General features: G+C 50.9%; 1 protein-coding gene across 2 annotated transcripts in view; it reads left to right on the top strand.

Annotated features, from left to right (window-relative positions):
- Nucleotides 1-13,536, top strand: part of LOC139361550 (centromere protein I-like) — a 42,040-nt gene extending 28,504 nt beyond the window's left edge. The window contains exons 6-7 of one of the 2 annotated variants that reach the window (XR_011619109.1): nucleotides 5,064-5,200; nucleotides 12,889-13,536. Coding sequence is in view for 1 of the 2 variants with exons in the window: in XM_071090140.1 (XP_070946241.1) it covers nucleotides 5,064-5,116 (53 nt within the window). In the remaining variant the exon portion in view is untranslated. Of the gene's footprint in view, nucleotides 1-5,063; nucleotides 5,283-12,888 lie in introns of those variants that run through there. The other variant, XM_071090140.1, reaches the window with a different exon arrangement.
- Nucleotides 13,537-15,501: the final 1,965 nt, after the last annotated feature.

Below are 15,501 nucleotides of genomic sequence, written 5' to 3'. Positions count from 1 at the left end.
AGCTGGCACTGTCCAGTCTGGCCCTGGTCAGCCCAGACCTCAGTTATCCTTGTCTCACATACTGTCCTGGTTCATCCTTCAGCTTCCTGGCAAAGTTCCTGCTCCCTGAAGCAGGAAGAGGCTGAGATTAATGCCAAGGAAGTGGGGCCACGGGCCTGGGAGGACTGTGCTGTCGGGTGAGGGTAGCACTGACCTGGCTACTCCGAGACACAGCTGTGTTGTGGTGGGAGGGTTGGTGTGGGTGTGGCCACGGCACTCTAAAGATTGCTCTCTGAGGAGAAAGGTGAGCCTGGCCGGACCCCTGTCAAGGCTGCTATGTCAGGGCAAGAGGACAGTGTCTTGCCCCCAGGAGCATGCAGTCTGGGCAGGAGACCCAGAGTGATCTTGTGTTTCGAAGGCAACTCCAGCCCAGCCAGGGGACCAGGAGGCTCTCCCGCCGCCAGGGAGGTGTGTGCGGCTCTGCCAATGCCTCTCTTTCAGGGCAGTTGCCAGGTCCCAGGATGAGCAAGAGTCCTTGGCTGCCCAGGAAGGTCCCTGAAGCAGCAGGGGCTGGGCTAGGGGCCAGGGACTGGGAAGAAATGCCTGATAGCCGGTGAGGAACAAGGTGCACACATGTGACTTGGAAAGAAACAAGCTTTATTTTCAGTTTTCAACAGGTAGAGTGATACTTCATCATATGCTTTTGTGTGAATAGCAAATAGCAAAATATTAGAATGTAAACAGTTTTGTCAGTTTAGAGATCAAGTCCTTTTTTCTTCTTGAGTGTTACCTGTCTTGGAATTTAGCTGGGTTTAAAAGTAGTGGAATTATCAGGAAATTCTAGAGAGAGCCAGTCTCCAGTTGCAGGTAGGTGTGCCTGGCACTCACCAGCTGCGGGCACAGATGCAGGCGTCTCAAAGCACCAAGCGTTACAAATGCCAGTTCTGCAGAACCTGCAGCCTCTTCTGCCACTTGGCAAAGTTGTTCTTCAGGGTCTGCTTCAGCGTGGGCAGAATGGCACATGCTGCCACAGGCTTGGGGCTCAGAAGCAGGCTAGGGGTGGATAGAGAGACTGTCACCTTCAGTGTCCCCAGGAGTGGAGCGTGCTGGGAGTAGGGTCTGTATGGCCCTCACTGGGACCCAGTGAGGCCACGGCCGCCTCTGCTTCTGCGCTGCCACCCCTCCACCACTCCCTGTCTGTGGCCCAGGTGGCAGGGTTGCCCCGCTGTTCCCACATCCATGGGACTTACCGTTTCTTGGAGAGGCTCTTGGTGGAGACCTTGGGGAACTGAATGGCTTTTTGGTCCCTGGATGAAGGAAGAGTCAGCAATGAGCCCCAAACAGGCCCCAGGGATGAGGCACGGGTGACTGGACACTCACCTGGAAGAACTAGATCCAGCCTCCTTTGGGGCCGCCTGGGGTCTCTGGCTCTTTTCCCTTGGGCTGCAGCTTTGGGTCCCCTGGTACTAATATTACTCGGACTTGAGGTACTGCAGCTGAAAGATGGGGACATCAGCACAGCCACCCCCACCACCCAGGGCCTCACCTCTTGGGCCTGCTGGATGTTGACATTCCACAGCTGGCAGATGAGAACTTCACACTGCTGAAGTGTGGTGGGCTTTCATAGGTGCGGCTGCAGTGTCACTGGAGGGTGTGCTCCCATCACCTCCCAAGCCCAAGGGTTGTGTGGCAAGTACCCCCAGCCTGCTCTGAACACAGCAGCCAGTACCATCAGGACTGCTGCAGCTTCCCCATTCAGTCAGCAGCCTCATGGCTGAGGCATAAAGGACATAGCCCAGGGCAAGGAGCAGTGCCAGGGAGGGCCGAACTCAGAACAGGGAGGCCTCAAAGGCCGCCAGCAGCAGCCAGAGCATCATCTGGTAGCTACCCAGGAGGTGCAGGCTGAACCTGGGGTCATGGGAGTGGCTGGTGGCCAGTCTCTACCCATGGGGCTTACCAGGTGCCTGCTGGCCAGCGCAAGCTCGTGAGATGGTAGAGAGAGAAACTGCTGAGGAAGTCGTCCCAGGAATGCAGAGTCACCCACCATCTGGCCTGCAAACTGATGCATCAAGGCAGGGAGGCCTGGGATGGTGGCATCACAGGACAACAGTGCCCCACCCCCACAGGCCACCCTGGGACTGCACCCTGGACAGGAGCATCCAGAATCCTCTGAAGAAGCCAGGTTCGTTCTGCCCAGTCATTGCAGTCGATGGCAGATGACCACCAGAAGAGTGCACAGACCAAGCTGGCAATCTCGTAGTCTAAGATGGACTGCAGCTCTGGGTTCCCCTGGTACTAAAATTTCAAACCTTGACAGCACGTTGATGATTTAGAAACCCAGGCTGCAGGGACAAGTCAGAAAACACAGCTCTCACACAACTCAGAGGAGCGGAGCTGCCTCTGCTCACAGGGGAGGAGGGAGCTGGGGACAGGTCAGGGCCCAACCCATGCACCTCTGGGACAGGGACCTCTAAGCTGGTACTGACCCAGGTCTGGGAGAATGAGTTCATCCTCACCCGTGATGCCCTCGAGGAGCTGCTTATTTTCATTCTCATTCTGGGTGGTGCCCCAGGCGAGCGTGAAGTGTGTGGGCTGAACTTACTGAGTTGCCAGAGAGAAGCGCCTCTGCCCTCAGCATCAAGGTGAAGGGAGGGGAGCGGTCTTCACCCCACAGGCCTCTAACAGTGCCAACAAGGCGATGGGGGTGTGGCCCTGCCTCCCACAATACTGGCTCCATCTGAGTGGGGCCTGGGTCTGGCACTTGGCTGATCACAGGCTGAGGGGGAACGAATCCTTTGAGGAAGGGGACCCTGATGGCTGTTTGTACCGGAAAACAGCCATAGTTTGTACCTGAAATATCTGGCGCAGGTACTCCAGGGCCACTTCCAGGTGGTACTCTGTTTGCTGGACACCATCCTGCCCCATATTGTCCAGGTCATTGGCTGGGTAAGAGCCGTTGGGGTTCATGGGGCCAAAGCCCAGTCAGGACAGGAAGGAGCAGCTGTAGGGCGCTCTCCACACTGGTCCAAGATGGACTTGACCGTGTGCTTGGTCTGCATAATGAGCTGAGCAAGGCGCAGGGCCTATGTGGGAGGTGCAGGCAGGTCACTGACAGACTGGCCTGTGCTGCCACCCAGGTAGGCCGGCCGGGGGCCGCAAGACCAATCCGCAGCCAGACCGCTGAGTGCCAGGAGGAGCAGGTTCTGCCAGGGAACTTTTAAAGACTAAAGGATGATCTTCTAAATGTTAAATATTCCGAACAACACTGCCTTTGTTATCAGGAAAAACCAGACTTTACTGAAAAGGGGGAAGGAGATACAGCCTTAACCCTAAGCCCAGCCTTGACCCTTCCCACCAGAACACAGCACTCTGTGGGGACTGTTAAGTCCCATGGCTCCAGGGTCCCTGAGGATGGGCACTGGTGATCACTCACCAGGATGTGGGCCTCTGGCACAAATATCAGAGTGTACTGACAGTCCTGGACCTCCAGGCTGTAAACGTGGCTCTTCACCTCGAAGGACGCATCAGTGATTGCTGGCAGCCACAGTGACAGGGCTGTGAAAAGTCAGTGCTGGTAGTGGAGGGATGACAAGCTCTGGCTCCAGGAACAGCTGCTCACCTGGAAGGCAGGAGACGAACCTGGTGCCCACCCAGGGGCACCAAGTACCCAGCTGCTGCCTGCAAAACTTTGGGTGGTCCCTGAGGTGTCTGGGGAGCCATGACTCAGGGGTGTCATCCTGAGGCCCTGGGTTGTAGCGTCTCCCATGCAGTAGGTGGCTGACATAGGGAGGGCGGGTGGGGTAGCTGGTGGCTCACCAAGCCCCCAGCAGTGTTTACAGGTGGCAAACACCAGGAGGAGTGACAGAAGCCAATGCCCAACCCAGTCAGGATGAACACACAGCAGAGACCTGGCTCACCACCTGAGGCAGCTGCCACAAGTCACCAGCAAGAAAGTGGGGCCACAGCTTGGACTGTGCAGCTCCCCACTATGGGCACACCTGCAGTCCCTCGCTCAGTGCCTGGTGGTTGCAGGGCAGGCAGGGGTGCAGCCAGTCTCACACTTCAGGGTGCAGATGTGTCCCAGGAGTCTCCACAGCACCCTTTGCTGGGGCCCACTCTGAGCACGTGGTTCCCTTCTGCAGACCTGCCACCCACCAGCTAAGGTCCTGGCCTGGTCTGGCTGGGTCAGGGCCTGCCAGACGGGTCCAGACTGAGGACTTACCTGGATTATCTCGGTCACTGTTGGGCTGGGCAAAGACTTTGACCACTGGGAACATCATGAGTGCATGTTTGGGGCTGACCAAGTCTGTGCAGAGCTCGCGGTTCAGGAAGACCACGAACGGCTTTGTGTACATCAGCAGATTCTCCTGGACAGAGAGTGCCCTGGGGACTGAGGTGGCAATTTGGGATCAGCCCTCTTGATGGGGGCAGGGGCTGCACCACTCCGTGCCCATAAGACCGCTGCTCGTCCCTGGACTTCCAGACTCTCTGGCCAAGGTGATAAGATGTCATAGATGGTAGCTTAGAGGGCTGTGGGTGGGCACAGAGAGCAGGCCAGATCTGGGCAGGTGACACCCAGGCCCTCTGAGGACACTGTATTTTTGGCAAGGCTGAGGCCCGTTTCCAAGAGGAATGAGGCCACCATGGCAGAGGCTGGCTCAGCCTGTGGGGGCCAATGGACGATCCCCCAGAGGATCCAAAGGGGAAGGGCTTGGGCAAGAAGAGAAGAGGTTAGTGGGCACCCCAGGTGCCACGTTAGCCTGGAGGTCTGCCATGAGGATCAAGCAGGGGATGAGGGCAAGACGGCCACTGCTGTACTCTCCTCTCTGCGGGTGAGGGTCAAGGGATAGTTTGGGTGTTGCTGAATGTTTATCTGGACCAGAAGTGGGAGGGGACAGGGCAGGATGGGTCACTGGTGCACTGCTTCCATGAGAAAGCAGTTTCAGGACCCAGCAAAGTTGAGTCTAGGAAGGGCTGGTCTGTGCTTCACTAGGGAAGGCCTGGGAGAAGACCACAGGAGACCACTGGGGTCAGGGCCAGGCTGACCCCAAGATAGGCAGCTGGCTTGGTTTACTGGCCCACAGGAGCAACATCCATCCCCAGGAGCCAGTGGCATAACTGTGAGGAGAGAGGCTGAGGCTTATTTTTCCAACGCACCGGGAGTCAATGGAACTGTCACTGCCGGGAGCCTGCTTGTTGGAGTATGCTGCCATGGCTGCAGGTAGGTCAGCCACATCTCCAGGACCTGTGGGAGGGGGCGTGAGCTGAGGGCCCAGTGGCTGGGGGCCAAATCCTCTGGTGGCTTAGAGTCCCTGTCCCAGCTAGCAGCTGGATGGGGCTGGCTCTTCCTCCATCCCCCAGAGGGTGCAGGAGAGATGTGCACAGCCCTGTGATGTTTGGCTCTGTTGGTGGCCGTTTAGAAGCCAGGGCCATGGGTGGGCTTTTCCTAGCCCAAGGGGCTCAGTGCTCCCTGGACAGGTAAGGGTAGGAACCTGCCTGGCACCAGAAAGCTGGGACAGGGCAGGGCTTTCCGGTACCTGAGGGTTTGCTTTGGAAACTAAAAGAACCATGTGGCCCTCCAACAGTCCCCTCTTCTCCTCCACCTCTATACTTGTTCTCATTTGCCACACAGGACCACTCTCATTAGGATACATAGAGAACACAGACATGTATGTAACACGGCAATACTCAAAAGTTTTGAACGATGTGTCCAGAGGCCAGTAGCCAAAGCAATGCTGCATGAAAAGGTCAAGTTTTTGCTGGACAAACGTTGGGACGGGGCCTTGCAGGAAATAGGGTCACCTGCTGCTTGCCCGGTAAGGAGGCCCTGCTCACAGATGATCCCAGGGCTCCCATCAAGGAGGGTCAGCTCTGCCAGGGGAGAGCACTGGGGATCTCCAGGAGGTCAGAGTTGGCTTCAGCCCCCGTTTCTCAGAGGAAGAAATCAAAGTTCAGAGAGGCCAGTGAACATCCCAAGGAGACACAGCACATAGGCGCCTGAGCCAGCGCAGCTCCGACATGCTCCTCATCTCAGTCCTACACAGACAGCCCACTTTGGTGGGCCTGGAGTCAGGGCCACACCAGCTCTTCTGATAGGAGTAGGGAGGAGCTAGAGATGGCAGCATGATGAGGCCTCTGGCCAGTCTGGCCAGAGAGAGGCTCTGGGAGCCCACTGGTCGGGGTGATGAGGCACATGCCTAGCCCTCCAGAGGCCTCAAGTGCTCTGTGAGCAGGAGAGGACTTACCCTGTTCGCTATGCCCTGGGGTGAGATCCTTGTGGGCAATAGCTGAGGAGGGGAAGGCAGGGGAGACAAAAGTGGCGGGAAGCCACAAGGGTCACCCACCCTTTGAACTCCTCCAGGGACCTGGTGGCATGGAAGTGGGTGAGGTGTGCTCTGGCTTCAGGCTGTTTCTGAAAGCACGCAGGTGCTTCAGCAGCAGGCACACCAGCAGTGCTCCTCAGTGGGCCTGAACCACTGCTAGGTGGAGGAGGAAGGGTCAGGGTTGGGAAGGGCTGCTGACCCACAGCATTCAGCCTCCAGGTCTGACCACATCCCGCCCCGGGCTGGTGGCTTTGCCTCCCCACGGGAGGCACGAGCCAGGCCAATAGTGGGAGCACCCTCTGGGGTACCACTGTGCCTGGCACTCAGTGGACGTGCCTTGCACTGCTTGGTCTGAACTATGACCAGCTTGTGATACGGAAGTACTTGGCCCAACACCCACAGAGCCCACCCTGCAGGGGGCTCACTAAGACACACATCTGCAGGGGATCTCCTAGCCCTGCTTCTACACCGCTGTGCACCCGCAGTGGGTGACACAGGCCACAACTCTCCAGGCTGTGCTCTTGGGCACTGCTTGATCCCCAGGGTAGGAGAAGGCCAGCATCATCCTCAATCTCTGGATCCAGGGTCTCCCACCGGCTTCCTGAATGTGTACAGAAAGCACAAGGAACCCAGGCACGGTGCCTCAGACGTGTAATTCCAGCACTTTGGGAGGCAAAGGCAGGAAGATCACCAAGGCCCGCAGTTTGAAATTAGCCTGGGTAATACAGGGATACCTTGTCTCTACAACAAATTGTTAAAAGTGAGCTGGGTGTGGTGGTGCACACCTGTAGTCCTAGTGACTCAGGAGGCTAGGGTGAGAGGATCACTTGAACCCAGGAGTTCACAACTGCAGTGAGCCAGGATCGTGCCACTGCACTCCAGCCTGGGCGACATAGGAAGACCTTGTTCAAAAATAACCCAGTGGCTTCGCTTATCTCCCAAATTCTTTCCACCTCCTACTCTTCCTGGACACAGCCAGACAAAGGCTCAGTCCAGCCCTGGGCATCACTCCGTTGCCGATGGATTTGTGGTCAGGAAAACCCTCAGAGGAGCACAGTCAAGCATGTAGGCCAAACTTTTGATTTGCAACCTATAAGCAGGGTCCTGGAGAGCGAGGCTGAGAGGAAAGCCTTTTTGCTGGCCATGGACTTCTGGTTGCTCAGTATTGTAAGGGCAGGTGGGAGCATCCAGTGGATGAGAGCAGGGGAATGGGGTACTAAGGGCAGGATTGTGAGTCTGAGTGGACATGCTCACCTCTCCACGTTTGTCCCCCAGCCCTTTGGGCCTCAACACATCTGTGCTGCTGAGGCTGGTGCAGGGAGCGGCTTCTGGGTGTATCCTGGGATGATGCAGACCCCGCAAGGGACACTGCCCACATCACCATCCACTCAAGTCTCCCTGTCAGGAAAACGTCCCCACGGGTCCAGGTGGCGCCCCACAGATCAGTGGCTGAGTCTGAGGATGGAGCTATGGGGTGGGAGGCATTTTCCTTTTTGAGACAAGGTCTGTCACCCAGGCTGGAGGGCAGTGGTGTGATCTTGGCTCATCATAGCCTCTGCCTCCTGGTCTCAAGGGATCCTTGCACTTCAGCCTCTGGAGTAGCTGGGAACACAGGCACACACCACCACACCCGGATAATTTTTGTATTTTTTTTTTTGTAGAGACAGGTCTTGCCGTTGTTGCCCAGACTGGCCTCAAACTCCTGAGCTCAAGCAATCTGCCTGCGTCAGCCTCCCAAAGCACTGGAATTACAGGCATGAGCCACGTGCCAGACTGTTTACTTCTAGTTATCTGTATCTTCAAGTCTTTGGGCAACAAATTTACGTTGTTTTGGAAGGAAGAGCTGGGCACGGTGGTTCACGCCGGTAACCCCCAGCACTTTGGGAGGCTGAGGCAGGCAGATCACTTGAGGTCAGGAGTTTGAGACCAGCCTGGCCAAAAAAGGTTGAAAACCTGTCTCTACTAAAAATACAAAAATTAGCCTGGTGTGGTGGCATGCGCATGTACTCTCAGATACTCAAGAGGTTGAAGTGGGAGAACTGCTTGAACCCAGGAGGTGGAGGTTGCAATAAGCCAAGATGTGTCACTGCACTCTAGCCTGGGCGACAGAGGGAGACCCCTCTAAAAGGAAAAAGAATAATAAAAAGGAGAAAAACATGGAATATAATAGCTGTACCTATACCGCCCGACTACAAGGGCACCAGCTGGGTAGGAAGTTAGACCGGGGTCCTTCTCCAGTTTCAGCCCTGGCCCTCCCTCTGATCCTGGACTGGGATCCTGAATCTCGACATTGTCCCTGCAGCTCAGGGGAGGGGACAGCCTCCACGTGGGAACTAGAAACTTGCCTTACCTTGCTGGCGCACTTGCCTTACCTCACCTGGTCCTTCCAAAGGGTCTGGCGGGCTCACTGTCTGCCCCTGAGCCTGCCTCTGCCCCTGGCAATCAGGTGGAACTCTCTCAGGCTATTTTCTTACAGGTTTGCAGAGCTAAACTCCCTCAGCTCTGCATCTGTCCTGGGCCATGTTCCCCATGGAGTCCCTGGCCACAGTCACACTTGGTTGGTTCTTAAGGATGTGTCCCCAAAGCCCCACCATTTCCCACTGGGCTGAGCCTCACAGCACCTCAGCAAACCTGCCTGGGCCTTGCTGGTCACCCTTCCCGCCATGGGGTTTGCCACCAGCTTCCTAGACACTCCTCTCTCTCCCTGGCCCAAACCCTCAGGTCCTTCCCTTTGCAGTGGTTCCTGCATAATGGGGGTGTCCCTGTGTGCTGTGGCCACCATCCCAGCCCGCCGGCACTTGGGGGCCAACACGTTTTCTCATCTTGTGCTCAAATTCTCATTCACTGGTGTGCTCCTTCCCAGGTGAACGGGATAGACGCGGGGCTGCGAGCACAGCTTATCTCCAGCTCTCACAGACTGGTTAATTCTGCCATCCCTGAAGTCCCCTACAGGTCTGAACTCCGCTTCACTGACCTCAGATCCATCAATGCACTTGTCATTTCTGCCTATGCAGTCCCAGTTCTGTGAGGTTACCACGTACTCTCATTTGCCCCTGGAGGTGTGTATGAATGGCCAGGGCTCCCCAGGTGAAGGCTGGCGTGCCCCAGCTGGGCTAAGTACTGACAGCCTCTGTGGGCTATAGGGTCAAGCCCCAGGTTCTTCCCACCCCACTGCCTCACATGCAGGCTGTGGGTCACAGCACCTCCAGGCTGGGTGACAGATACTTCTGAAAAAGGCAGAAACCACACCACCCAGAGGTCCCAGGCCTCTGTATCTTCCGAAGTGCCAAAGCCTGCGGAGCGGGGGTGAACGTGACCACTGCAGAGGTCTGATGACTCTAGCTCTTCAAACCAAGGCCAAGCACAGGGCCTCCAACGCCAGAGAGCTTGTGACACCTGCAGTGGCCAGCCAGGGCCCCGCACCGCCTTCTGCCTCACAGCCACATCCCCACCCAAACCAGGCTAGTCTGCAGAATCTACATTGAATGGATGGTGTCCCTGGCTGCCCATGTCTTTCTGATTATGGACTTTCACTTTTCATTTGCCACATGAAAGACCACTGAGATAGGCTACATCTCATTTTTCTCTTGAGGATCTCTCTTACTGAGAAATTTTTGTATTCTGGGCTATGCTGGGTTCACAATCTGACTATATCATGTGTGTATTTGTTCCTTTCCTAAAATGCTCAGCTGCAGTTCTAGAGGTAAATACTACTAGGCTTCCATTGTAGAGAGTTGAAGATCCGAGGTCTGGAGAGGTTAGTGTGTAGAAAGCTATGTTTAATAAGTGGTAAGACCATGTGGCCAGGTCAGATAAGCTGCCTTCAGATTTGACTCTTGAACTTTTACTGGATAATATCTTCTCATTATAGAAAATAAAAGAGTGAACTTAGATTTTTTTTTTTCAAAATCATTGACTGTAGGAGTTCTTTCAAGATATGATGAAAAGCAGTAATTGTCTCATTTTACATTACCTCTAATTATTGCTCACTAGAAATTGATTATCTATGTGGCAACCTTTTGCATTCATCTCTGCTTTATTATGCATGAGTAGGCTTCCCTGTGAATAAGATGTGCAAGATTCAGAAATATCTTTAACTTGGTAATGCTTGTTCACAGGTATCCATCAGAAAAATATTTTGCTCATTAGCCATATGGACTCATAAGGTAAACTACAGGCAGAGACACAAAACGTGGAAAGAAGAAAGGGCTATCAGAAGTCCTGTGTCTCCTTACATTTTGCATTTCTATTCATTTGCATCTAGAATCATGAGGAATTTGAGCAAATGGGAAATGCAAAGTCCTCATCAAAGCATACCCACATTTCAGTTATCTGCATTATTGCACATTTAAATTTGTAATGCTTACATAGGTTATACAATTCAATAGGTATAAAAATGGTAAGTAACCTTTTCTCTCTCACGCCCCATTCAGTAGCTCACTTTAAATGTTGTGCCTACTTTCATAAATTATTTTCTTTATCTTTTTTTTTTTTTTGGAGATGGAGTCTCAGCCTGTTGCCCAGGCTGGAGTGCAATGGCGAGATCTCAGCTCACTGCCACGTCCACCTCCTGGCCTTTTCTTTTTTTATGGAGATAGTGTCTCACTATGTCACTCAGACTGTAGGCTGTCCTTGGACTCCTGGGCTCAAGCAATCCTCCTGCCTCCGCCTTCCAAAGTGCTGGAAGTAGAGGTGTGAGCCCCCACTCCTGGCCAAAGTGTTTTCTTTTCTTTTTGTTTTTAGACTTGGGGTTTCACCGTGCTAGCCAGGCTGAATTTGAACTCCTGACCTCATGATCCTCCCATCTTGGCCTCCCGAAGTGCTGAAATTACAGGCCTGACCCACCACTTCCAGCGGTGGATATCTGCCATCTTCTCCTTGCTTCTCTTTGTAATTTTATTATGTATTTTCTTTCTTTTCTTTTCTCTCGCTCTCTCTCTCTTTTTTTTTTTTTTTTTTTGAGATGGAGCCTCGCTGTTTCACCCAGGCTGGAGTGCAATGATGTGATCTTGGCTCACTGCAGCCTCAGTCTCCTGTGTAGCTGGGATTACAGGCACGGGCTACCTGCCACCACTCCTGGATAATTGTTGTATTTTTAGTAGAGACGGGGTTTTGCATGTTGGCCAGGCTGGTGTTGAACTCCTGACCTCAGTGTCCTTATTACATATTTTTAATATGCCTAAAGTCTGATTTTGCCTGGTGGTTCTTTTACATAATTGGAGTAATAGTCTGTATCCTGCTGCAGCTGCCTTCTTTTACTCAATATTAAGTTTTTAAGATTCACACTTAGCATTGTGTCTGCATTCTATTAGAACAGTATACCACCAGCCAGGCACGGTGGCTGACACCTATAATCCCAGCACTTTGGGAGGCCGAGGCAAGCAGATCACTTGATATCAGGACTTCCAGGCCACCCTAGCCAACATGGAGAAACCCCACCTCTACTAAAAATACAAAAATTAGCCAGGCGTGGCAGCATGCACCTGTAGTCCCAGCTACTCAGGAGGCTGAGGCAGGAGAATCCCTTGAACCTGGAGGTGGAGGTTGCAATGAGCTGAGATTAGGCCACTGCACTCCAACATGGGTGACAAAGCAAGACTCTGTCTTAAAAAAAAAAAAAAAATTAGGTGTGGTGATGTGTACCTGTAATCCCAGGTACTTGGGAGACTGAGGCAGGATTATCACTTGAACCTGGGAGGTGAAAGTTGTAGTGAACCCAGATTGTGCCCTCTACTCCAGCCTGGGCAACAGAGTGAGACTCAGTCTCAAAAAAAAAAAAAAAAAGCTAGGCGAAGTGGCTCACACCTGTAATCCCAGTACTTTGGGAGGCCAAGGCAGGTGGATCACCTGAGGTCAGGAGTTTCAGACCAGCCTCACCAACATGGTGAAACCACGTCTCCACTAAAAATACAAAACTTTGCCAGAAGTGGCAGCGTGCACCTGTAATCCCAGCTACTCAGGAGGCTAAGATAGGAGAAATACTTGAACTCGGGAGGCAGAGATTGCAGTCAGCTGAGATCACGCCACTGCACTCCAACCTGGGAGACTAAGCGAGACTCTGTCTCAAAAAATATATATTAAAAAATACAGTACACTAGTGTGTATCCCTTCATTGTTGATGGACATGTGGGTCGTATTCATTTTTGTCAGTTACAAGTGATGCTGTTGCGAACACTTTTGTATTTCTATTTGGCTACCATTAGTGTGTATTTATGTACACTATAAAGCAATAGATGAAACCATAGGTCACAGGATAAACATACCTTCAGTTTTACTTGGTATTATTGGTTTTATCCCAGTGTTAACACACCAAGCGACAGTCTTCCAAGGTCTGATAATTCCCAAATCTTCGCATTCTTGTTGACACTTAATTTTGTCAAAATTTTAATTTGAGTCTTTTGGTGGGTATGTGCCAATGATTGTGATATTAATTTACTGGGCATTTTCTTCTCTGTAACAGGCAAGATATATGTGTGGTGTGGCAGGGGTAGGAGCCCCTAGAGGTTGCATGGGCTCTGGAATCCTTCGTCATCCTATGTAAAAGGTTTGTGGGGCAGTAACTTTTTTTTTTTTTTTTTTTTTTTAGACAGAGTTTTGCTCTTGTTGCCCGGGCTGAAGTACAACGGCATGACCTCATCTCACTGCAACATTTGCCTCATGGGTTCAAGTGATTCTCCTGCCGCAGCCTTACAAGTAGCTGGGATTGCAGGCATGCACCACCACACCTGGCTAATTTTTTGTATTTAGTAGAGATGGGGTTTCACCATGTTCATCAGACTGGTCTTGAACTCCTGACCTGGTGATCCACCCGCCTCAGCCTCCCGAAGTGCTGGGATTACAGGCATGCACCACTGCACCCTGATATTTCCTGTGTACAGTGGTGTAGCCAGGGTGCAAAGCCATTTCTTAATGATTCTGTCATCTAAATATTATGTTTTCTTGCTTCCCTTTGAGATATGCTCATTCTTCCATATAATTAAACAATCTCAATTACTCTTGAGGGAGCATAAAATCCTCACTGTCTAATCATGGGTCCTTTCAAATTATTTGTTGACTTGTGTTTAAAATATGAAAAAAAGAATGCAGATTTTGTTTTCTTCTTACTGTTTAACCTGAACAAAATGTCATAGATACCTCCTGGCCTGTTGCTAAACCAAGAAGAGTCACTTGGATAATGATCAAGACAGGAGGGAAACCACATTGATAATTTATCATTAAACTATCATTACACAGATGGAACTCATCAATGATGCTTACCAAAAATTGGGTCATTTGTGCAAAAGTGTAAAGAGAATATAGGAGATGTTTCAACTGAAGAGAAAATGCTACAGAAAATAATTACAAAAAATTAAGATGTGAACACAAATTCAGAGATTCAGGAGCACAAAGGGCTAAGTTAAGGGAAAAAGAGTTATCAATATTTTCTTATTCATTATGGAGAGCAGGATGAATTCTTAAAAGGTCAAGTAATTGTGAGTCTGATAAACTGATGATGATTTGTATTTCTAATGTAAATGGTTTTGAATTTATAGTCATTTCTATTTCCTTTAGACTAATGACCATGAGTTTGATTGACAAACTATGTGTGTTCATCATACTATGTGTTAAAATAAGTCAAACAATTTTTATCTTGTATTTGTTTTCATTTCATTTTAGTTTAGTTTCTTTGGGCCAGGGTCTCACTCTGTCATCTAGGCTGGAAGTGCAGTGGCATGATCACATGTCACTGCAGCCTCGACATCTCCAGGCTCAGGTGATCCTCCTGCCTCAGCCTCCCAAGTAGCGGGGACTACAGGTTAGAGCCACCATGCCTGGCTAATTTTTGTATTTTTTTTTTAGAGATGGGGTTTTGATGTGTTGTTCAGGCTGGTCTCAAACTCCTGGACTCAAGCGATCTGCCCATCTTGGTCTCACAAAGTGCTGAAATGACAGGCATGCACTACTGCCCCTGTCCTGTTTCCATTTTTTTATTTGGCTGATTCATTGAGACACATAATTATCAAGTCAAATCTCACTATTTCCTTAGCATTTCTCTTCAGTTTAGCTTAGAAAAATCTATTCCTAAGTTAATATTTTAAAATATATACCATTAGTCAGGTGTGGTGGCATGCACCTGTAATCCCAGCTACTTGGGAGGTTGAGGCAGGAGAGTCATTTGAACCCGGGAGACAGAGGTTGCAGTGAGTCGAGACCGTGCCACTGCACTCAAGCCTGGGCAACGAGTGAGATGCCATCTCAATAAACAAAAGCAAAAACCAAAACAAAAACCAAGGTTTTCTCCAGATCATTTTTAGATTTAATTATTCAGTCTGTTTTGACTATATGTCAAAACAGAATTCAGTAAATATAACTTCACTCCTACACACTATTAGTCAATGTACCTTACACAATTTATTGAATAAATCAGTTAATTCCCAACAGCATCAAAAGTAACATTTCCTATTGTAAATTAATGTAGGCATTATGGAAAATAATATGGAGATTCATCAGAGAAACAGAATAGAACTACTGTATGTTCCAGCAATCCTACCTGTGGGTATATAGCTAAAGGAATTGAAATCAGCATACAGAAGAGATAACTGCACTACCATATTCACTGCAGCATTCTTCATAATAGCTAAGGTATGGAAGCAACCTAGGAGGCCAGCATTGGGTGAATGGATAAAGAAAATGTGATACACACACACACACACACACACACACACACACGAGAATACTATTCACTCTTTTATTTTTATTTTTATTTTTATTTTGATACATAGTTTCGCTCTTGTTTCCCAGGCTGGAGTGCAAAGGCACAATCTCAGCTCACCACAACCTCCATCTCCCTGGTTTGAGATTCTCCTACCTCAGTCTCCTGAGTAGCTGGAATTACAGACATGCATCACCACACCCAGCTAATTTTGTATTTTTAGTAGAGATGGGGTTTCTCCATGTTGGTCAGGCTGGTCTCCACCTCCCGACCTCAGGTGATCCTCTCACCTCAGCCTCCCTAAGTGCTAGGATTACAGGCATGAGCCACTGTGCCTGATCTTACGATTTACTTTTTTTTCTTTTTTTTTTTTTCCTTTGAGATAGAATTTCCCTCTTGTTGCCCAGGCTGCAATGGTGTTATCTCCATCACTGCAACCTCTGCCTCCTAGGTTCAAACGATTCTCCTGCCTCAGCCTCCCAAGTAGCTGGGATTACAGGTGCCCGC

The sequence above is a fragment of the Macaca nemestrina genome, unplaced genomic scaffold (genome assembly GCF_043159975.1).
Source record: "Macaca nemestrina isolate mMacNem1 unplaced genomic scaffold, mMacNem.hap1 Scaffold_60, whole genome shotgun sequence".
NCBI lineage: Eukaryota > Metazoa > Chordata > Mammalia > Primates > Cercopithecidae > Macaca > Macaca nemestrina.
The sequence above is the reverse complement of the archived record's forward strand: the minus strand, read 5'-3'. Positions and strand labels throughout refer to the sequence as shown.